Here is a 22,826-nt window from a genome sequence, read left to right on the forward strand (position 1 = left end):
GAAGGCAGCTGCTTAACCAACTGAGCCACCCAGGCGTCTCCTTAATGCTTTTCTTTAAAAGAAAATGTAATTGCAGTCATACTATTGGAATGCATTTATGTAATAAAAAATCCAAACAAAAAGGAACTATATGATACAGCAAAACACAAATTCCATTTTTCCTCCCAGTCTAGTGCGCACTTCTTTCCTATATTATCCACTATTTAAGTTCATAAGGTGATTTTACCTATCTACAGTTCATATTTTTGCTTTTTAAAGATTTATTTATTTATTTGAGGGGGAGAGAGAGTATGCAAGTAGGAGGAGGGTTGAGGAAGAGGGAGAGAGAATCCCAAGCAGACCCTGAGCTTAGCACAGGGTCTGATGCATGACTCAGTCCCAGGACCCTGAGGTCATGACCTGAGCTGAAACCAAGAGTTGGATCCTTAACTGACTGAGCCACCTAGGTTCCCCCATTTTTAGTTCATTTATTCACAAAGAAATACATATGCTAAAAGCAATTAAAACAAGTATTCTCACTTGCTTTTTATAAGTTTTTTTTAATAATTTTTTTTTTTAATTTTTATTTATTTGACAGAGAGAGATGACAAGCAGGCAGAGAGAGAGGAGGAAGCAGGCTCCTTGCTGAGCAGAGAGCCCAATGCGGGGCTCGATCCCAGGACCCTGAGATCATGACCTGAGCCGAAGGCAGCGGCTTAACCCACTGAGCCACCCAGGCACCCCTAACAGTTTTTTAAAAAAAGATTTTATTTATTTATTTGACAGATCACAAGTAGGCAGAGAGGCAGGCAGAGAGAGAGGGAAGCAGGCTCCCTGCTTGTTACAGGTAACCCTATAAAAGCCTTTTTGAGATATAATTCACAAAATGTATAATTTATAATTCACTTGTTTAAAATGCATTATGCAGGGAACCTGGGTGGCTCAGTCGGTTAAGCGCCTGCCTTTGGCTCATATCAGGATCCCAGTGTCCTGGGACTGAGTCCCTCGTTGGGCTCTGGAGCTCAGCAGGGAGTCTGCTTCTCCCTCTTCCCTTGCTCCTCTGCCCTACTCATGTTCTCTCTCTGTCAAATAAGTGAAATGTTTTAAAAAAATAAATAAAATATACAATTTGGTAGTTTTCAATATATTTACAGAGTTGTGCAACATTGCTAAAGTCCATTTTAGACCATTCTCTCCATCCCACAAAGAAACCCTGTGCCCATTAGCAGTTACTGGTCTGTAGAGTTGCCTATTCTGGACATTTCGTATGAGTAGAATTATGCAGTATGTGTTTTTTTGGTGACTGGCTGTTCTCACTTAGCATAATGCTTTCAGGTTTCCCCCATACTGAGCATGGGTAAATACCAAATTCTTTTTTTTTATGGCAGCACAATAGTCCATCATATGCATACATTCCGTATGCCGAGCACTTGACTCCGTAACAGTACTGTTCGTGTTCACTTGTATGAGGGTTTTTTACAGTACTGTAAATATATTTCCCTTATGATTTTCTTTTTTTTCTTCTAAGATTTTAAATTTATTTATTAAAGAGAGATAACATGAGTTGAGGGGGGTGGAGCAGAGGCAAAGGGAGAAGCAGATTCCCCACTGAGCAGGGAGCCCATCTCGGGGCTCAGTCCCAGGACCCTGGGATCATGACCTGAGCCGAAGGCAGACACTTAACTGATTGGGCCACCCAGGTGTCCCTCCCTTAATGATTTTTTAAGCGTTTTTTTCTCTAGCTTACATTATTGTCAGAATACAGTATATAATACACACAACATACAGACTGTGTGATAATTGACTGTTAATGTTATCAGTAAGGCTTCCAGATAATTAGTAGGTAAGTTGGGGGAGTCAGAAGTTATAGGCGAATTTTTTTTTTTAAAGATTTTATTTATTTATTTGACAGAGAGAGAGATCACAAATAGGCAGAGAGGCAGGCAGAGAGAGAGAGGGGGAAGCAGGCTCCCCGTTGAGCAGAGAGCCCGATGCGGAGCTCAATCCCAGGACCCTGAGATATGACCTGAGCCAAAGGCAGAGCCCCAACCCTCTGAGCCACCCAGGTGCCCCTATAGGCGAATTTTTGACTGTGCAGGAGATTGGCATCCCCAGCCTCAACATGTTTCAGGGGTCAGCTGTGTATTCATTCACTGGTTGATGGGCATCATTACCGCCTTTTGGCTATTACAAACAATGGTGCTGTGAACATTTGTATGCCAGTTTTCATGTGGATATATGTTTTCATTTCTCTGGGCTATATCTCTAGGTATGGAATGGCCAGGTTTCATGGTAACTATATTTAACCTTTTGAAGAACTGCTAGTCTGTTTCTCAAAGTGGCTGTAGTGTTTTACATTCACATTATTCTAGACAAATAATCCCGTTAACAAATGGGCAAAGGGGGCGCCTAGGTGGCTCAGTGGGTTAAGCCGCTGCCTTTGGCTCAGGTCATGATCTCAGGGTCCTGGGATCGAGTCCCGCATGGGGCTCTGCTCAGCAGGGAGCCTGCTTCCTCCTCTCTCTCTGCCTGCCTCTCTGCCTACTTGTAATCTCTCTCTCTGTCAAATAAATAAAATCTTTAAAAAAAAAATGGGCAAAGGATCTGGGTGAACATTTCTCCAAGAACTACACACAAGTGATGAGTTAAGCATGTTAAAGATGCTCAGTATCACTAGTCATCAGAGAAATGGAGATCAAACCACAGTGACACAGTTTCATACTCATGGGTAGAGCCAGAAAGTCCGATAAAAACAAGTATTGGAGAAGATGTGGAGAAATTGAAACCGTAGTATACTGCTGGTGGAATGTAAAATGCAATTGTAAGCTGACACTCCGGTTCCAGGTAACAAATACAGTAAGCCTTGGAGAATGAGAACTAATTCAGGGTTTCCGAGCAGAACAGAAAATATGCTGAGTATTTCCCTTAACGTGGAACAAGATGATTCTCCGCTGGCACACAGGAGCGGTATTAGGTAACGTCAGATCACACAGTGAAGGCTTCAAAAAAAAAAAAACACCTTTCCAAAGAAACCCAAAAAAGCAAAAAACAAAAACAAAACAAAACAAAAAACAAACCCTTCCAGGGGTGCGTGGGTGGGTTAGAGGGTTAAGCCTCAGCCTTCGGCTCAGGTCATGATCCCAGGGTCCTGGGATCAAGCCCCGCATTGGGCTCTCTGCTCAGCAGGGAGCCCATTCCCCCCCACACACCCTGCCTGCTGCTCTGCCTATTTGTGATCTTTCTGTCAAATAAATAAATAAGAATCTTTAAAAAAAAAAAAAACACCCTTCCGAAAAATGTTTCAAAATTTTATAACATAGAATTTACCAGAAAATATTTATCTACCTACCACTCAGATTTGCAGAAAGCAATGAAGCATTACAGGTAACAGGCCAAGCAAGATCATCTGCTCTTCGAGTGGTTTCTGGAGTTTTTAATGTTTTTATCATGCACATTTTATACTTTAAATGTGTGTACCATTGGGGTGCCTGGGTGGCTCAGTTTGTTAATCGACTGCCTTCAGCTCATGGAATGATCCCAGGGTCCTGGGATCGAGTTCTGCGTTGGTTTCCTGCTCCTGAGAACCTCTTCTCCCTCTCCCTCTGCCACTTGCCCTGCTTGCGTTCTCTCTCTCTCTCTGTGCGCGCGTGTGTGTCTCTGTCTCAAATAAATAAATAAAATCTTTTATTTTATTTATTTTTTAATATTTTATTTATTTATTTGACAGATAGATCACAAGTAGGCAGAGAGAGGGGGGGAGCTGAGTAGGGAGCTCCATGTGGGGCTCGATCCCACGACTCTGAGACCATGACCTGAGCTGAAGGAAAGGCTCTAAGCCCCTGAGCCACCCAGGTGCTCCAAAATAAAATCTTTAAAAAATATAAATGTATGTAGCCCTAATAACATGTAGCATCAGTTTTATATATTTATGAATATATATATTCATATATATATATATTTTTTAAGACTCTATTTATTTATTTGACAGAAAGAGAGAGATCACAAGTAGGCAGAGAGGCAGACAAAGGGGGAGGGGAAAGAAGGCTCCCTGCTGAGCAGAGAGCCGGACACGAGACACTATCCCAGGACCCCGGGATCACGACCCGAGCTGAAGGCAGAGGCCTAATCCACTGAGCCACCCAGACGCCCTATATTTTTAATATTTACATTATAGTATTATATATTTCCTTTGACTTTTTGGAATCAAAATTGTTGATACCTGCACATCTGATGAATTTTATTTTCTGTATTTAATTCCTTTGACTGCATATGCTATGGTTTAGCCAATTCCCATAAGACTTTTACATTTTTCCTGTATTTTAGAACCATAACAAGCCTCTGGTAAAAATCATGTCAGTCAGTCAGAGTTCTCCAGAGAACCAAACTAGTAGTGAGAGAGAGAGAGAATGAGTGTGTGTGTGTGTGTGTGTGTGTGTGTGTGTGTAAGAAATCTTAACAGCTTATATACATACTTAAGCAATGTGCTGATGCTTTGTATTCTTAATTAAAAAAAAAAAAAGGCTGATTAGGGACCAGTGAATTAACTTCATAGGTCTGACCTGTAATTTGACAAACATTGCTGTTGTATGTATTTTATATCTAGAGATGGATTGCTGGTTTACTGGGTATCCATACTTCATCAAACGACGCCAACTTTCTAAAGAAGTTGTGCGAAGGTACATTCTCATTAGTGCGTTCTCTTTCTTCTCCCCTGTCACGGAAGCTGGTAATTTTAGTTTCCTTGAAATCCTTCTACTTCAGGTCTAGGCTTATTTTTTAAGGTTTTTAAAACGTGGCAGTTGACCTTAAACAAAGAGAGCAGTTTCACAGTTAGCACCCTCAGAAGGCGTGAGTACCAATCCAGAAATTAATGACACTGCTTTGGGTTTTTTTTTTTGCCTTTTTTTTTTTTAAGACTTTATTTAGTCATCTGACAGAGATCACAAGTAGGCAGAGAGGCAGGCAGAGAGAGGGGGAGACAGGTTCCCTGCTGAGCAGAGAGCCCAATGGGGGGGCTCCATCCCAGGACCCTGAGATCATGACCTGAGCTGAAGGCAGAGGCTTAACCCACTGAGCCACCCAGGCGCTCTACAGTGTTTTGTTTTCATCATATTTGTATTCTTCAGTTTACACACAGTCTAAATTGGTGTACTTATTGTGAATGTTGAAATAAGCATAGTTGATACAATCACTATCACAGTTGGGGTACAGAATAGTTAAATCTCTTCAGAACATTATCTTGTACAGTTCTTAGCCTTCCTCCTACTTCTAACCCTTGGAACATTGATCTTTTTCCTAACATTATAGTTTCACCTTTCCCAGAATGTCATACAAATGGAATCGTAGAATATGTAACCTTTGGAGACTTGCTTCTTTCACTGGGTGTGATGCGTGGGAGATACGGCCGCGTATCAGGAGTGTGTTTGTTTTTATTGTTCTGTAGTATTCCAGTGTAGGAATGCCCATTTTGAATAAAATTTTTATAAGGTGTGTAGTGTAGGTCTAGCGTTCACTTTTCTTTTCTTTTTTTCTTCTTTTTTTTTTTTTTTTTTTTTTTGCATACGGAGATCCAATTGTGAAAATCCCCCTTGTTGAACAGGTGTTGAACTGAATCCTCTCTGCATTGAATTGCTTTTGCACCTCTGTCACAAAGTGTTTGACCGAATTTATTTATATGAGTCTGTTTCTGAACTGCCTCCTGTGCCACTGATCTGTGTATCTGGTTGTTGTTGTTGGTTTTTTTTTTTTTTTTTTTTTTTGCCAATAGCACACTGTTCCTTTCTTTCTACAGTAAGACAGCGGTGTGCAGCTTCCAACTTTGACATCACTGTTCTGGTCTTCCCTTTTACTCAACCTGTCTGTCCTTTTGTTTTCTATCAATGTGAACTCACAGATTGTTATTTTATTGCTGTTATTTAAGTTTTTGCTTAAGTTCTAGATTTGGCCTGGGGGAGACAGAGCCCATCATTCTTTGAACTTCTTCTTACCTTTTGGCATAACAGGATATCCTAGGGTCATCTTATCCATTTCCTGTCATAGTCCTGGAATCACCCATTTCTCCAAGGAGACCTGGTTTCTTTTATAAGTGAATGGTAATTAGAATCGAGATACGGGAGCTAGATGTGCTCATTATTGCTGGATTGCAGCAAGGCCCTCTCAGTGGACATCGAAAACTAGGAATTCATACCATTAACCATCAAGTCCTGTCCAGCACTACAGAATTCTTTCTACTCTCCTCCACCTTTATTTGTAATCACTCAATACTTTGAGATTCATTTGTATGTTAAATAGTTCCTTTTTTTTTTTTTAAAGAGAAGTTGCCAAGAAAAATTATTCCATTGAGGAATGCCTGGGTGGCTCAGTTGGTTGAGCAGCTGCCTTCGGCTCAGGTCATGATCCCATTGTCCTGGGATCGAGTCCCACATCGGGCTCCTTGCTCAGCGGGGAGCCTGCTTCTCCCTCTGCCTCTCCCTGCCTCTCTCTGCCTGTGCTCGCTCGCTCTCTCTCTGATAAATAAATAAAATCTTAAAAAAAAATTATTCCATTGAGTAGTATGTGACAATTTTAGGAGATTGCCACACTTTCCCCCCACTAGATGTTCTGTTCCTCCGCATTATTGCCAAACCTTGATATTGTTTGTCTGTCTCAGTTTTATATTCTTAATAGGTTTGTTTTGAAATTGTGAATGGTTTTAATTTGCCTTTCTTTAGTGACTAATTTGTATATCTTTCTGTTCCATGTGCTTATTTGCTGTCCTTATGCCTTCTTTGGAGGCTTATTGGAGGTTTATTCAATTTTTTTTTGCCCATTTTTTTTCTTTAACAATATCATTTTTAATGTTGAATTTTGAGGGCTCTTTATAGATTCTGGATACAAGACTTTATCAGATACATGATTTGTAATTTCTCAGTCTTTGGCTTGAATTTTGTTTCCTTAAAAGGGTCACTTGAGGAGCAGAAGTTCTTACTTTGGATGAAGCCCCAATTTATGGATTTTTTTTTCTTTTATGGATTGTGCTCTCGGTGTTTTATCTAAGATCTTCTCCAACCTCTCAGCTCGGAAGGCTTTTTTTTTTTTAAAAAAGATTTATTTATTTATATTAGCACATGGGTGGGAGCAAGCGGAGGGGCAGAGGAGAGAGAATCTCAAGCAGGTGAGATTCTCACCTGAGTCCTGAGCCCCACACAGGGCTTGATTTCACAACCGTGAGATTGTGACCTGAATAGAAATCGAGATTTGGACGCTTAACCAACTGAACTACGCACGCACCCCAAGAAGGTTTTTTCATGTTTTCCTCTAGCAGTTTTATAACTTCTGGTTTACATGTAGTTGTATCATCAATTTTGAGTTACTTTTTGTGTATTTGTATATGTAAAGTATGGACCCATGTTAATTTTTTTGAAATATGAGTATCCACTGTTCTAGCATCATTTGTTAAAAAGATTATTTTTCTCCATTGGATTTTGCCTTTGTGCTTCTGTGGATAATCGTTGACCCTGTATGTGTGGTTCTGTTTCCGGACTCCGTTACATTAGTTCACTTCCCTGTGCGCCGGGGCAGCACTGTCCGCATTACTGAATCTTAACTAGCTTTGAGCCAGTGGGCCTTCCAGCTGGCTCTGCTCAAAGCTGCTCTGGCTCTTTAGGTACCTTGTGCTCCTGTATGGCTTTTAGGATGTTTTTCAGTTCCTACAAAAACGTGCTGGGATTTTTGCCTGGGATTGCAGTACATTTGTAGAGCAATTTGGAGAGAATGTTAATATTGTGTCTTTTGATCCATTTACATGGTATGTCTTCCCATTTGCTTAGATCTTTTTTAGTTTCTCTCAGAAATGTTTTATAGTTTTTAGTGTTTAGTTGTATCAGTTCCCTAAGGGGGAGTAGGGATGAAAGGGATATTCTTCAGTTTTGATTTTTATTGACTTTTATTAACTCCTGAAAGAGGTATTCTTTAATTTTGATTTTTATTAACTATTTTGATTTTTATTTTCTAAAAAATTATTGACCTTGTTTCCTGCAAAGTTGCTAAACTCATTTGTTCTAGTAACTTTTTGTAGATTCTACACAGAGGACCATGTTGTCTGTGAATAAGACATTTTAAATTCTGCCTTTTCAATGTGGATCCCCTGTTCCCACCTTGCCTGATTGATAGTGTCCACACTTTGGGTCTTTCCTTCCACCATCCCATTGTGTTTCCTTAATGTAACTGCCCCCTAGATTTTGCCAAAAATCTCTTTCTTTATAAAACCTAGAACACACTAATAGATAAAATCAAAGGTTAGAGATCTGGCAGTTTCATAGAAAACAGGAATTCTTAAATCAGGCTTTGTGAGCCTTTAATGGGCGTGCCCTTTCTCTCTCTCTTTCTCTCTCTCTCAAATAAAGTCTTTAACAAAGGAAAAAGAAAAAAACAAAGGTAAGAATACTTTTGGAATGAATGAGTTTGGGCCTAACCAGTGTAAAATGCCTGTTAGCGAGCCTCTTAATGTCTCTACTCCTCTGTACCTTTTGAAGATCACATTTAAATGTCTTCGTCATAGTATATGACTGTTGCTTGTGGTTAATCCAGTTATACATGTGAGCTCAACACCTGCCACTTGTAAACCTTTGGTCTACTATGTTGTATCATAGATATTCAGGAATTTGAGTACATTTAAGAAGTTTGCTTTCAGGGGCACCTGGGTGGCTCAGTTTGTTGAGCATCTAACTCTTGGTTTTGTTTCAGGTCATGATCCCAGAGTCCTGAGATTGAGCCTCATGTTGGGCTCTGTGCCAGTGGGGAGTCTGCTTCTCCCTCTACCTGCTGCTCCTGCCTGTGCTCTCTCTCATTCTCATAAGTAAAATCTTTTAAAATATAAAGGAAGCTTGCTTTAAGATGAAATATTTTTAATGGTTATTCTTTAATAAAGTTGTCAAAAGAAGCTTTGGATTCTTCTTGTCAAGGCAGAGAAGGATAAAGGTCTGGCAGAGAAGGATAAAGGTCCTGAAAGCACACATGAAGTATACACTTTTTATATTTATTTTTTTAAAGATTTTATTTATGTGTATAGCAGAGAGATCACAAGTAGGCAGAGAGGCAGTGGTGGGGGCGGGGGGGTGGTGGGGGTAGCAGGCTCCCTGCTAAGCAGAGAACCTGATGCTAGGCTCAATCCCAGGATGGCGAGGTCATGACCTGAGCCAAAGGCAGAGGCTTAACCCTCTGAGCCACCTAGGCACCCCGAAGTATACATATTTTAAAGGGATCTTTGAGGCTTCCCTTTTGGATGTCCCATGTCTGCAAGCAGAGTGTCTTTGTATATAATGCCTTAAACGCCTGGCCAATGTAGCTGTTGTGCCTGAGTTCAGTCCTGACTACCACCTTCTACTAAATGACCTGTTTCATTTCTTCACCTCGCAAATGAGAATAATAAACCTGTTTGTTAATAGTAGAGGGCTTAGAAGTAAATACGTGTTGGCAGACTTGAGGGCCACGCTCACCCCGTGATGGTAAGGGCAGGTTCCATTGGGGCAGATTTCAGTAAAAGCTGGGTGGTGTTACCATGTTCCAAGGATTAAAAGACCAGAATGGTGCTGTTAATCATTGCTTATTATGTCTGTTAAATTACAATAAGAATTTTCTTTCTTTATTTCTCCCAAGCCAAACTAGCAAGACGCAGTCAAGAACGAGACAATCTTGGCATGCTGGTCTGGTCACCTAATCAGAATCTATCAGAAGCAAAACGTAAGTTTTAAAGGACTTTTATTTTCCCTCTTTCTTCTTATTTAATGCAAAGTTTTAAAGTCAGTTTTATAGCTAAAAGTTCCTATACACATTTTAGTTTTCTTACATTTAAGTTTGAAAGTGTGCATTTCTTTACTGTGTCTTGTCATAAGGACTTAAAGATTTTTAACCAGTGGTTTCATAATATTCTTTTTTTTCAAAATGCTGTATAGGCTAATTCTGGAGTAACTAGGAGGAAAAGCTTAGAGTGGAAAGAAAATTATAATGCAGTGTAAAGCTCCCTCAGCTGGGAATTTACAGTTTTATAAATTTCTAATTGAAGGGTTACAAAGGGCAAGATGCATGTTATTGGAAACAGGCTTTATTTATACTGTAAGACTTCAGCCTAGCTAGAAGGAGACCTGTTGAACTGATTCTGTTTTATGAGTTTAAAATTATATTAGGATGAATACCCTGAGTTAATTTGAATATTATTTTGGGGGGCATAAGGGTCCTATAGCTATTAGTAATATTACTTATATATTCAGAGTTTAATTTTTCACCTTTTCTCTCCCCTCTGCTCAAATGATACCAGCAAAATTAATTTTGTATCAGATATATTACCATAAGTCTGGCATTTTCAAAGTTTTAATTTGCTTTGTAACTTAGAGAAGAAAAACTAAATTCCCTTTCGGATAATTTTTCAGTGGAGGTTCATGGATGAAATTTATGGGGATTTGTGAACTTAGAAATCCCATGCAAGGTTTTTTTGGTGTATGTTTGTTTTTCTGGATTTTCAAAGGGGTCTTTGACAAAAATAGGTTAAGAATCAATGCTCTAAAATAAGGGTCAGGCTTGGAAAGCCACCAGTGGTAAATGTTATCAGGAAACTGTTCAATTGTGAGTAAAGGCTCAGATTTTTAGGCTTTGATCAGGATTTACCAAAGTGTGTTTTCTAGTATTAAAATAGATGTTGACCAGTTTCCACTGTCAAATAAGTATGAGAGAGGATATGTATTAAATATTCTCCTCTTGTATATTCAGTATCCATGTTAGCACATTTAAGGTACAAAGAGCTCATATGGTAAAGAAACAGGTTTAATTCTGACCAGAAACGATTATTTTTTGTACAGTCCCCTCCATGGAATACAAGAAATTCATCTACTCTTAATAATCCTGAATTTAGCAGTAATAAAATAATCTTAGTCTAATCTGATTTTAAGAATATCTTAATTTTGCCTCTATCAGGCTGCTGCTTAATGAGTTCATAATGAAGAACAAAATAGCGAAAGGAAGTGTTTTGGCACGGCTGGTGTCTTTCCTGTGCTGGGGAAGACCTTTGAAGTACTTCCTGTGTGTGTTTCCCCTTTGAGTACTCGCACTAACTTATAAACGCAATCTGTTCCTTTTTTGAACATATTCTCTTTGACAGAAAGCTGAAAATCTGCCTCCCTGTAATTTTTAAACCTTTACTTTTCTGAACTCTGCTAAATAGAGTCAGATGTTCCATCGTCCCGCCACCTTGACCACTGCGGTCCAGGTTAAACCAGCCTGGTTGTTTCAGGTGTTTTTCAGATGGTTTGATTTTCGGGACTCTCTTTTGCACTACTGGTATGTTCCATCCAGTTGGTCATAGTCCCCATATGAAATGATGGTACCCAGAACCAAATATCCAGAATCATGAGCATTCAGTTAAGCTTTGTGGCAAGCACAGCACTGAAATGCAGTCACTCTTCACAGCAACCCCAGAGGAAATCTCTGTCCCCATTTTGCAGATGGCATTCCACAGTCAAAGAGGTTTATGAGTGGTGAAGCCAGTAGCAGTATCCAGGTGTGCTGACTTCACCCTGCTCCATGCTCTGAGTGCCTCTCTCTGGGAGAACTCGTTAACGCGCAGTGTTCTGTGTTTCTGCCACGCTCCTTCTGTTTCTGCAGTTCACAGTCAATCAGTGCCCTTGGTGGTTGTGTTACCTGTTGACATCTGTGGAGTCGGAATGTCATTTTGATATTCTCTTATTTTTCCTAGACCTGGAAGAAAAGAGCAGAATGTGAAAAGTTAGTTGATTTTTAAACAGTGGTATTGCCTAAAATAAATTCGCAGTTTTAATGGAAGCCTTTAAAAATTGAAACTTTTAAAGCCAATATGCAAGTAACATTTCTATATTGTTGAGAGTTTAGAAGATACAGGAAATTATAAAGAAGGATCAGCTCACACCTTATTCCATTACCCAGAGATAACTGTTGTAAACGTTTTGGGATTTTTCCCAGTCCTCTTTTTTCTCTCTTGTGTGCATATTTATATAATTGAGGTGATGTGGGTGTGTATATGTCTGTGTATTGTTTTCCTGATACTGACCTAAGCATTTCCCACACTGGTTGTTAAATTACCATGTCCATCATATGGGTAGATGGATGAATTTATTAATCTCCTTCTCTTGAAAATTTACATTGTTTCTGAGTTGTTGGCTGTTCTAAAAGAAAGCTGTAGTGAAATGAAACAAGATGAAACCAGAGAGAGACAAGCCATAAGAGACACTTAATCTCAGGAAACAAACTGAGGATTGCTGGAGGTAGAGAGGGGTGGGAAGGATGGGGTGGCTGGGGGGTGGACACTGGGGAGGGCACGTGCTATGGTGAGTGCTGTGAATTGTGTTAAGACTGATGATTCACAGACCTGTACCCCTGGGGTAAATAATACATTATATCTTAACAACAACAAAAAATTTAAAAAAGAAAGCTATAGTGAGAAACTGACTCCTAGAACTTTTCCTCTTTCATTTTTTGTTTTTGTTGTGTTTTTAGTCTTTTCTTAGGATGCGCTCTAGGAATGGAGCGTGGGGTTATCGGGAACTTGCCCAGCCGCTTCGGGGTGAGGATGTCAACACAATGGGGTATCCTGACATGACTTAGGTTCCGCTTAGTAGGCTCCTGTTTGTGGAGCTTTGGGAATCCTCCAGTCCTTGTCTGGTAGTCTAATCCCCGTTAGGCCTTACAGTATGATTGTAGTGTGAATGTGGGCAGGGGTACAGTTTTTTCCATTTGCACACCTATTATTTCCCCTCAGCTCCCTGCCCTACCATATATGAGCAAAAAAGAAGCCTTTTCTTTTTGATGTTCTTCATTTTCAAAGAATATGTAAGTCTTGGTTGTCCAGCATTGGTTCTCACTCTGCGTAGGAATAGGAGATTTGGAACATGTTTAGATTGTTGGCAGATACCCCTCATGTTAAGAGACCTGTAGATCTTTGGTTTTTCTTGCGTTGGTTTCTTTCTTCTCAAGTAGCTATTTTAGAGCTGTGCTTCTTAGTGTTACTGCAAGTTTGCAAAATTATTTTGTGGTTATTAAAATGAATGCTGTTGTAGAAATTTCATACAACACAGAATATATAATGTAGACAATTATCCTCATAGTCACTGTGTATAATATATATACTTCCTTTTTTTTTAAAAGATCATTTATTTCTTTCTTTATTTATTTGAGAATGGAGTAGAGAAAGAAAGAACTTGAGGTGGGGGGAAGAGGCAGAGGGAGAGGGATAAGCAGACTCTCCACTGAGCAGGGACCCTGATGTGATTGGGGGGTAGGGGACACAGTCCATCCCAGGACCCTAATCATGACCTAAGCCAAAGGCAGACGGTCAATTGACTGAGTCACCCAGGTGCCCTCCCCAATATTTTTATACATATTAATATGTAAATTTTTAAATAACGAAGTATGAGCTTTTCAGCAGTTTGTTCTTAATCTATCTGGAACTCTGTTCTGCCTCAGTACATTTACAGTTGCCTAGTTTTTAAATAACAAGTAATGGGTGTCCCGTAATTTAATCATTTTTACAAAATTGAAGTATAGTTGACACACAATGTTATGTTACTTCCAGATGTACAACGTAGTGATTCAAGAAGTCTGTGTACGTTACATTGTGCTCGCACAAGTGTGGCTCCTGTCTGTCACCGTAAAATACTGTTCCAGTACCACCAGCTGTATGCCTTAGGCTGTGCTTTTTATTCCCATTACTTATTCATTATGTAACTGGATATTTGAAGTCTTTCAGTTCTTCTTTCTTGTTTAAAGTTACTTAATTGTTTTAAGTTTTCATTTTAATCACCTGGTGCTCATTGTCCCAAGGTGTCCATCACCTATTTTCTTGCATCGCACTCCCCACCCCCCACTCTGGTAGTCATCAGTTCTCTATAATTAAGAGTCTTTTTCTTGGTTTTTAAACTAAAAAGCTGGGGCACCTGGGTGGCTCAGTGGGTTAAGCCTCTGCCTTCGGCTCAGGTCATGATCTCAGGGTCCTGGGATCAAGCCCCGCATCGGGCTCTCTGCTCAGCAAGGAGCCTGCTTCCCTTTCTCTGTCTCTCTCTGCCTGCCTGTCTACTGTGATCTCTCTCTGTCAAATAAATAAATAAAATCTTAAAAAAAAAACAAACTAAAAAGCTGTAGGGATGGTAAATCTGTAGAAATAGAGTTACTAGGCCAAGGGGCAAATACATTATTTCTTTTTTCTTTTTTAAGAATAGATTTAATTTCTAGTGTAGTTTTAGGTTCACAGCCAAATTGAGTAGAAAGTACAGAGATTCCCCAGATACTTTGCCCCACACGTGCACAACCCTCTTACCCCCCACTTTGGACCTCTCCTACCAGATTGGTCAACTTGTTACCAGTGAACCTACATTGATGCATCATTGTTACCCAAGTTTCCTAGGTTACATTAAGGTTCGTTCTTGTGTTGTACATTCTGGAGGTTTTGACAGATGTATAAGGACATGTATTCGCTGTTATAATTTCGTACTGCATAGTTTTCCTGCCCTAGAAATTCTCTGTGGTCTGCCTATGCATTTCTCCCAGCCCTGTAACTCTTGGCAACTACTGATCGTTTTACTGCCTCCATAGTTTTATCTTTTCCAGAACTGACATTTACCTGGAAGGAAATAGTATGTAGCCTTTTCAGATTGGCTCTTTTGACTTAATAATAATATACATTTGAGTTTCCATGTCCTGATGGCTCATTTTCTCTTTGGTGCTGAACAGCATTCCATTATCTGGATGGACCACAGGGTGTTCACCCGTTCACCTACTGAAGCACATCTGGTAGCTTCCAAGTTTTGGCAGTTATGAATATAACATAATTTATTGCTGCTATAGACATGTATATGCCGGTTTTAGTATGGACATAAGTTTTCAGCTCTTTTGGGTAAATACCAGGGAGCAGGATTGCTGGATTATATGTTAAGAATACTTTTTAATTTTGTAAGAAATTGCAAGACTGTCTCATTTGATTTGATTTGAGAGAGAGAGAGAGAGAGAACAAGCATTGGGGAGGGGCAGAGGGAGAGGGACCCCAGGATCAAGACAGGTGAAGGCAGATGCTCAGCTGACTGAGCCAGCCAGGTTCCTGCACCCCTTTTAAAATTTTATTTATTTATTTGAGAGAGACCAAGACTGTCTTCTGAAGTGGCCGTGTCCTTTTACACTCCTGCCGGCAGGGACTGAGAGTTCCTGTTGCTCTGGGGTGTATCAGTACTTGCCCTTATTAGTATTTTGGATTTTGGCCACTCTAAATAAGTATATGTTTTATTTTCTTTTAAATAAAAAAATAATACATGCACAGAACTTAAAAATATTCTACATCTGTCAAGTTAATCAGTGTTATGTTAATATTCTGGGCATCTTTTAGTCCCTATACACTTTTTTTTTTTTAATATTTTATTTATTTGACAGAGAGAGAGAGAGAGAGAGTGCACAAGTAGGCAGAGAGGCCGGCAGAGAGAAAGGATCAAGCCCAATGCAGGGCTTGATCCCAGGACCCTGAGATCATGACCTGAGTTGAAGATAGAGGCTTTAAAAAAAAGTAAGTGTATAGGCTTTAACCCCCTGAGCCACCCGGGTGCCCCTACACTTACTTTTTTTTAATGGTCATATAATATGGGTGTTTCATAGTTAAGCATGTGTAAGCAATGCTGCTGTGAACATCATTGAAATGGGGTTGCTGGGTCCAATGGTGTGTACATTTTACATTTATAGATATTTTCCATGTGTCATCTGAAGCATTAAAGGAGTGTGCTGCTTTTCCAGAATGTCCCCATTATTGGGTATATTAATTTTTCTTAAAACTTTCTAAAAAATTATTTTTAATTATGGTAAAATACATGTAAAATTTACCATATTAGCCATTTCTTTAATTTCAAGTAAATTTTATTGTGAAATTATAACAGCAAATGAAATATGTTGATTTATATTTTGATCTTAACCATTTTTAAGTGCGGAATGGTATTAAGTACACCCATATTGTTGTGCACCCAACCCCTAGAGCTTCTTTTCCCCCAAATATTTTATTTATTTATCAGAGTGGGCGGGGAGTGAGCACACAAGCAGGGAGAGCAGCAGGCAGAGGGAGAAGCGTGTGCTGAGCAGGGAGCCCGATGCAGGACTTGTTCCCAGGACCCCGAGATTGTGACCTGAGCCAAGGGCAGACTCTTCACCGAGTCACCCAGGCTTGCCTCTAGAATTCCTTTCATCTGAAAAACTGAAACCGCGTACTCATTAAAGAGCCCAAGTCTGCATTTTCCCTTCCCCCCAGCACCTGGCAACCACCGTTCTGCTCTATGACTCAATGAATTTGACTCCTCGGGGTGTTTCATAGACGTGGAAGTGTACTGTTTTGGGGACTGGCTTATTTTACTCAGCATAGTGTCCTCACGTTTCATCCCCATTGTAGCCTGTGTCAGTTTCCTTCATTTTTATGACTGAACAATATTCCACTGTTTTGGGGGACACCACCATCCTATTTTCCGCAGAGGCTGTTACCGTTTTCCACTCCTGCCAACAGTGCATGGGCTCCAGTATCTCCGCAGACTCATCAGAACTGTGATTTTCTGTTTGTTTGTTTGTTTGTTTGTTTGTTTTTTAATAGCATCTATCTTAATGGGTATGAGCTGGTGTCTCACTGTGTGGGAACATTCATTGTTTCTTACATTGTGCTGAACGGGTAGAAGAGGACTCCGTTGCTTGTTACTGAGGAGCAAGTGTCTTCGTATTTTGGCCTTTTAATTCTTCTCTAAATAGCAGTTAAATCTTACCTTATTTTTTAATTTGTGTTTTAGAATTATATATACTTAAATTTATTAACCTTGTTTGTGGCTTGTCGTATACCATCACACCGGAAAAGCTCCCCCTGCCGTGTTGCAGACATAGATACCTCCGCGTCTTCTGCCTGCCCCGCCTCCTCCCTTCTCCTTCTGCTGCTCTCATCTGGACCTATTTAATTCTTGCCCCTTTCACTTATATGTCTACTTTGGTCTATATCTGGACTCTTGATTGTGTTTCATTGATTTGTTTCCTGATTTGTACCAGTTTTATTCTTTTTGGTGTTTCTGGCTCATGAATTTATTTTTCTAGGTGAGATTTAGACTCATAGTTTCACATTCTTTCCAAAAGTATCTCGATTGGGTTCATACTGAATTGAGCAGCTTTGTGTGCTTGGTACTGTAGCAGGAGTAGGGGGTTTAGGAAGCTTATACTCTAATGCAGAAAGAAGGAACATATAAACAAGTAATTATATGTATTTCCTTTAGTCCAGTTCTTTTTTGGATGCCAAAAGTTGAGGTCTAGAGAAGTTAAAACAAATGCTTAAGATCCCACAGCTAATTAGTAGCCAAGTTTGGGCTAAACCTCTGCTCTCCAGATGGCATTTATTACACACATCTGCCTTCATGTGCTGCTTCATTTAATAAACTATAATTACATTCTTAAAGCATTAGTGATGTTACATGAATTGCTTTGGGCTTTGTCTAAGTAAAACTGCGGTGAGGGATCCAGTCTTTGGGGTATGCCTGGAAATGTGCCTTATAAAGATACCTTTCTTGTGGAAGAAATGTAAATAATTTCAAGTAGCATAGATGAGAACAATGTGATTAAATAGTTTATATTAAATAATGCTGGAAAATTACTTGCTGAAACAATGGCTTGAGATTTAGGGGACAAAGGAGTGAGTAAAGGTTGAAAAAGTGGTAGAATCTGGAGGTTTGGCAGATGGTGAGAGAAACTGAAAGATGTTCACTAATTGGAGATGAGGACAGTTAAGTTGTAATTTTAGCATCAGGCATCTCCTGTGTACTGTTAGTGCTCGGATGCCCCCTGGGGGGAGCTGGCAGAAGCCGCTCCTGGGCAGAAACAAGGGGAGCACTGGAGCCGGCTGACCGTAGGGGAGAGTGGGGAGGGGCGTGAGCGTTGCTGGTGGGATGGCACTGCAGACTTGGGGAAAGACGCGTTTGCATCCAGGCCGGCCTGAGGATGTGGGGCCAAGATGCAGTGCTTTGTTGTGGAGACCTGCTGGCTGTGGCACAGGTTGTCCTCAGGGAGGTGAGAAGCAGTGAAACTCCAGACGGCCTTGTGGTTTAGTGAGGAGCCGGGACTAGAGGCGCTGAGTCGGTGTTGATCCGGCTGCGAGAGCTAGGGCCCTCACCGGGCCACTGCTGTTCAGGAGAGGTCTGATCGGACTGGCAGCGTCAGGAGTGTGGGAACTTGCTCAGAGGAGAGGGAGATCTTCGGAATGTGGGGTGCGGTGGGTGTCGGGTGGCCTTTAGCAGACCCTTATTGTTATTCTCTTTAATAGCTCTACTTTCTTTTCCAGGTCAACAAGTAGTAGTATCTATTATTTGATGGTTATTAAAACCCACCCGTGATAAAAAAGTTCTTGGTTCCAACTTCATTTTCTACCAAATTTTCATTGTTGCTTTTTAAAATTTATTTTTTTTTTAATTCAGTCAATTAACATATAATGTATTACTGGTTTCAGAGGTAGAGGTTGGCGATTCATCGGTCTTCCAGAACACTCAGTGCTCATCACTTCATGTGCCCTCCTTAATGTCTGTCACCTGGTTACCCCAGCCCCCCCAGCCCCTCCCCTAACAGGCCTTTAAATAAGCAGAATACTGTCCTATCTGGGTGTACCTGCACTACTCCACCAGTCCTTGCACACATTTTTATCGATATCTGCAGGCACCTGTGATACACCATCATTTCGCTGGTCCCCGCGGGGGCGGGTATGGGTGCCCCCTCTCCTCCCACCTGTCAGCACCCGCCCCGCTCCCACTTCAGGCTGCCCTTCCTTGGGGACTCCCTCCTCATCCCACTCGCTCTACACCCTGCATGCCTACCTTGCTTGTCCAAACCCAAGGACTTTAGGACAGCCTTCTCTCTGAGGGGCTCCTGCTGCTTCGAGCACAGTACACGGAGCCCTCTCCATTCCCCTGGCGACCCTGCCTTACCGGGAGACCGACCGAAGGCCCAGTCTGTGTAGAGAAGCAGCGGAACGTTTAGCAGAACAAAGTGGACACGTTAGTAGCAAGAAATCTCTGAAAGTGTTTTTTACTGGATAGTCTTGTCTTCTTTGAAATGTATACAGTTAGGCCAGATCTTATTCCCAGTCTGGTTCACTTTATTGCTTTAATGAAAAAAAAATGTTTACCAAAGCAAGTGCGGTCAAATGTAATACAGGACTGTGGCCTGACAGAGCTCTGAGAAGGCAGTTTCAGGAGAGAGGCTAGGTTTGGACAGGGGATAATCCGAGGATGACTTTTGTTGTTGGACTCGCCTGTAAGAGGTGAGTCGGAGCAGCCGTGCCCACCATGGGTCGCTTCCTGAGGAAGCAGATTTCTAGACTCCGCTGTACTTCCCTTGGATGTAGCCCTTTGCAAGGTGACTCTGGCTGTTGGGAATCAGTGAAACAGATGGTCCTGCTCATTTATGCATCATGTACGTTATAAGTTATATATAATCAGTACTTTTGCAGTTATTTAAGTGTTTGATTCCATCTTATTTTCATTATATAAAAACGAGAAACCGGTATGGTGGTAAGCAGGCATCTCAGTGTGAAAATGGACATGGAGGGAGATCATTAGCCATGGCACAGACCGTCAAGCTGGGTGATTTTTTTTTAAGCTAATTATAAAATATTTAACATATATACAGTATGTTAGACATGTAGAATTGAAAGAGGTTTCAAAAGGCAAACTCAAATTAGAGATTTTAAAACAAGTTGTAGCTTTCTTGGAACGAGACTCTTCTTAGACCTACCGCATACACAAATGTTTCTGTGTCAGAATATTTGACTTCAGAACACATTTTCAAAATTATATTGTGTGCAAAAGTTTCATAGATGATGTAGTGAATTTTTTAACATTCATATAAATGCATAGTACATGTCAAGAATCTCTAAAATATTCCAGTGCCTTTCCAGTTCAATATAAAAATCAGAAGACCCGGCAGCTGGCCATAAGGCCCTACATAGCCTGACCCCCCTTCAGCCCTTCGGAATCCATGCGCAATGTCTCCCTAGAGCGTTTATGGGGAGCGCTCTTCTCCCAGATGTCTGCATGGCTCCCGCAGGTCCTCCTGGTCATGGGTTTTGCGTCAGTGAGAGCGTGGCTTTCCCTGACCACTCGCTGTGGTCAGACGCTGTGAAACAGATCACGGCTGTCCTACTCTGCTCCATCGTCTTCATTCCCTCTGTCGTCACCCGATGTAGTATTTTTTACTTGTGTCCCGCTGCTAAAAACTGGTGGGAAACTTGGTATGTTTGCTCCGCTCTTGTCAGTCCTCTCAGCACGTGGTGATACAGTAAATACTTGTCCAGTGAATGAGAAGGTGACGGGGCTGTGGACAGTCTCTGTGGCGAGATTTGCAAATACAGGCTTTCAGCTCTTCGTTTTGCACGTTGGGTCATCTGGAATCCTCCAGCATTTTCTTTTTTGCCACTTGCCTAATGACCATTTACTCCATAAATATGTGAGTGATGCGTGTGTGCCAGGCACTGGGGAGTATAAGAACGGACAGTCTGACAAGTCCCTGTCCGAGTGTACCTTACAGTCTGATGGGAACCTGCCCTGGTCATTGACAGGAGGGAGAAGTGGACTTAAAATTCTTAACCTGTTAGTTCTTTGATTGGAATGTGTGCAGGGTAAGGATAGGATAAGCTAATGCTGGCTTTGGTTTTCAGCTTTTTTATAAGTAAGTGGCTTTCAGAGACCTTGATACTTGAGACTGAAGTGATGTTTCTTAGGGTGCTTGGGTGGCTCAGTTGGTTGAGCATCTGCCTTCAGCTTGGGTCATGACCCCAGGGTCCTGGGATCGAGCCCCGCATTGGGCTCCCTGCTGAGCCAGGGAGCCTGCTTCCCTCTGCCTCTGCTGCTCCCACCTTCCTCAAATAAATTAATAAAATCTTTTAAAAAAAAAAGTGTATTTTGATTTTTGGTTTTTGGGTTATTTTTAGTGTATAAAAATTATTTTTATCATTTTTATTCGTAAGTGTTTGGGAGTTGGGTCAATGTTCAGATCTTACTAGAAAAGGCAGAGCTGGATTTACAGTCTGTGTTCGAAGCCTCCACTAAAACTCAAGGGTTACCTTCTCCTGTCATCATGCCAGTGTGTCTGATCCTCATCCTTTTATACTTAAAGAATTTCATCTTGTTATTTTATAATTTATTTATCCTTTCTGTTTTGCTTCCAGTTTTTTATTTCTATAACTGTTACTACTGGCAACTTCCTGTGACTTAGTTCTTGATATCCATCTGGAATGTAGATATTCAGCTGTGAGAAATCAATGCCAAATTATTTTCCAAAGTGGTCAGACCGGTTCATGCCGCTACCAGTAAAATGCGAAATTCATTTGCTCCGTGCCCTTGCCAGTAATTGCTGTTGTTGCACTCACACATTTTTGATAGCCTAGTGACTGTAACACTGTTTCTCATATCAAATAGTTTTGCTATTTTTGTTAGGTGTGATAATGCTATTGTGGTTCTATTAAAAAATATATATCCACTTTTTTGGTCCACATTTTAAAAAATATGTGTATTGGTTATATATAGGGATGAGATAACTGGTATTTACTTTGAAATTTTTGAGCACAATGTGCTCTACTTTGGGGTCTTTGGAATACAGACCCAGATTATTGCTTAAATGTTGAATTTACTGTTCTGTGGTTATGTAAGAGAATATACCTACTCTTAGAAACGTGCTGAGTATTTCAGAACAAGGCATAATTAATGATAGTCTCAAATAGTTCAGGAAAGAAATTACATATATACAGACAAGCTTGTTTATATTATTAAAAATAGCCTAAACCCTCACCTTCTCACATGGTATAGCCACTGTTGAAGTTTTGCTTTCACGTCTTTCTGTGCACTTCTGTGCACTCTGAATTTAAGCACGAATGGGTCATACTGTAAATAACAGTTTTTCAACTTTAATTTTCCTAGAATTAAACATTAAACTGAGTTTTGATCACTGACTATCGCATCATATAGCTTATTTAACCATGTCCCCATTCTTGAATATTTCTTTTTTTTTTTTTTCAGTTTTTCCCTACTAAAAATAATAAATGAGTAAGCAGGAATTTATAATGTCCTTTTCCAGTAGAACAGAGCGCCTCCCTTGATTTTGCAGATCAGGTTTCCCAGCTCAGGACATTCATAGTTCTTTTGTGACACTTACGACAACTGGAGTTAATTATTTGTGTAATTATTTCTCTCCAGCCAGATGGAATTCTGTGAAAGCATCCTGTTTCAGATTTTACTTATTTATTTGACAGAGAGAGAGCGTGCGTGCACAAGCAGGGGGAATGGCAGACAGAGGGAGAGGGAGAAGCAGCCTCTCCATACAGCCCCATGTGGGAGTTGAACCCAGGACCCCAGGATCATGATCTGAGCCGAAGGCGATTGCTTAACTAACTGAGCCACCCAGGCACCCAAGGCGGGCTGTTTTAATCATGGCTGTATAAGCAGCACTGGGCACACAGTGGGCCTCAAAGATCTGTGGAATCAGTGAAGAATGGTCAAATATAAAGTATAGTAATTATAAATGTCACCTTTATGCCACTTGCTTCAAAAGGTTGGGTTTCTTTACTGGATGAAGATACCCCCACCTTACCCCCATGAGATTTAAGCATTGAAAGTGGGTAGGACTTAGAGTGGGAAAACCTGCCCCCTCCCAACAGGCGTGTCATTGTCTCTCTCCCCCATTTTCACAATGCCACTGTGCAATTGACCTTCCATTTTCAGAGCTTGAGGAAGCAGGCCCCACAGAGGGGAAGTGACCTTGCGCCAAGTCTCCTGTGGGCACAGCCTTGTGTTCCTGTGCCCTTGCTAGAA

General features: G+C 40.7%; 1 protein-coding gene across 1 annotated transcript in view; it reads left to right on the forward strand.

Moving 5' to 3' along the window:
- Nucleotides 1–22,826, forward strand: part of RCOR1 (REST corepressor 1) — a 121,596-nt gene that overhangs the window by 66,726 nt on the left and 32,044 nt on the right. The window contains exon 3 of the mRNA XM_045073987.1: nucleotides 9,616–9,699. Within this exon, the coding sequence (XP_044929922.1) occupies nucleotides 9,616–9,699 (84 nt within the window). The remainder of the gene's footprint in view (nucleotides 1–9,615; nucleotides 9,700–22,826) is intronic.

This window comes from Mustela putorius, unplaced genomic scaffold (assembly GCF_011764305.1).
Source record: "Mustela putorius furo isolate JIRA1106 unplaced genomic scaffold, ASM1176430v1.1 tig00000129_pilon_pilon_pilon, whole genome shotgun sequence".
Taxonomy (NCBI): Eukaryota; Metazoa; Chordata; class Mammalia; order Carnivora; family Mustelidae; genus Mustela; species Mustela putorius.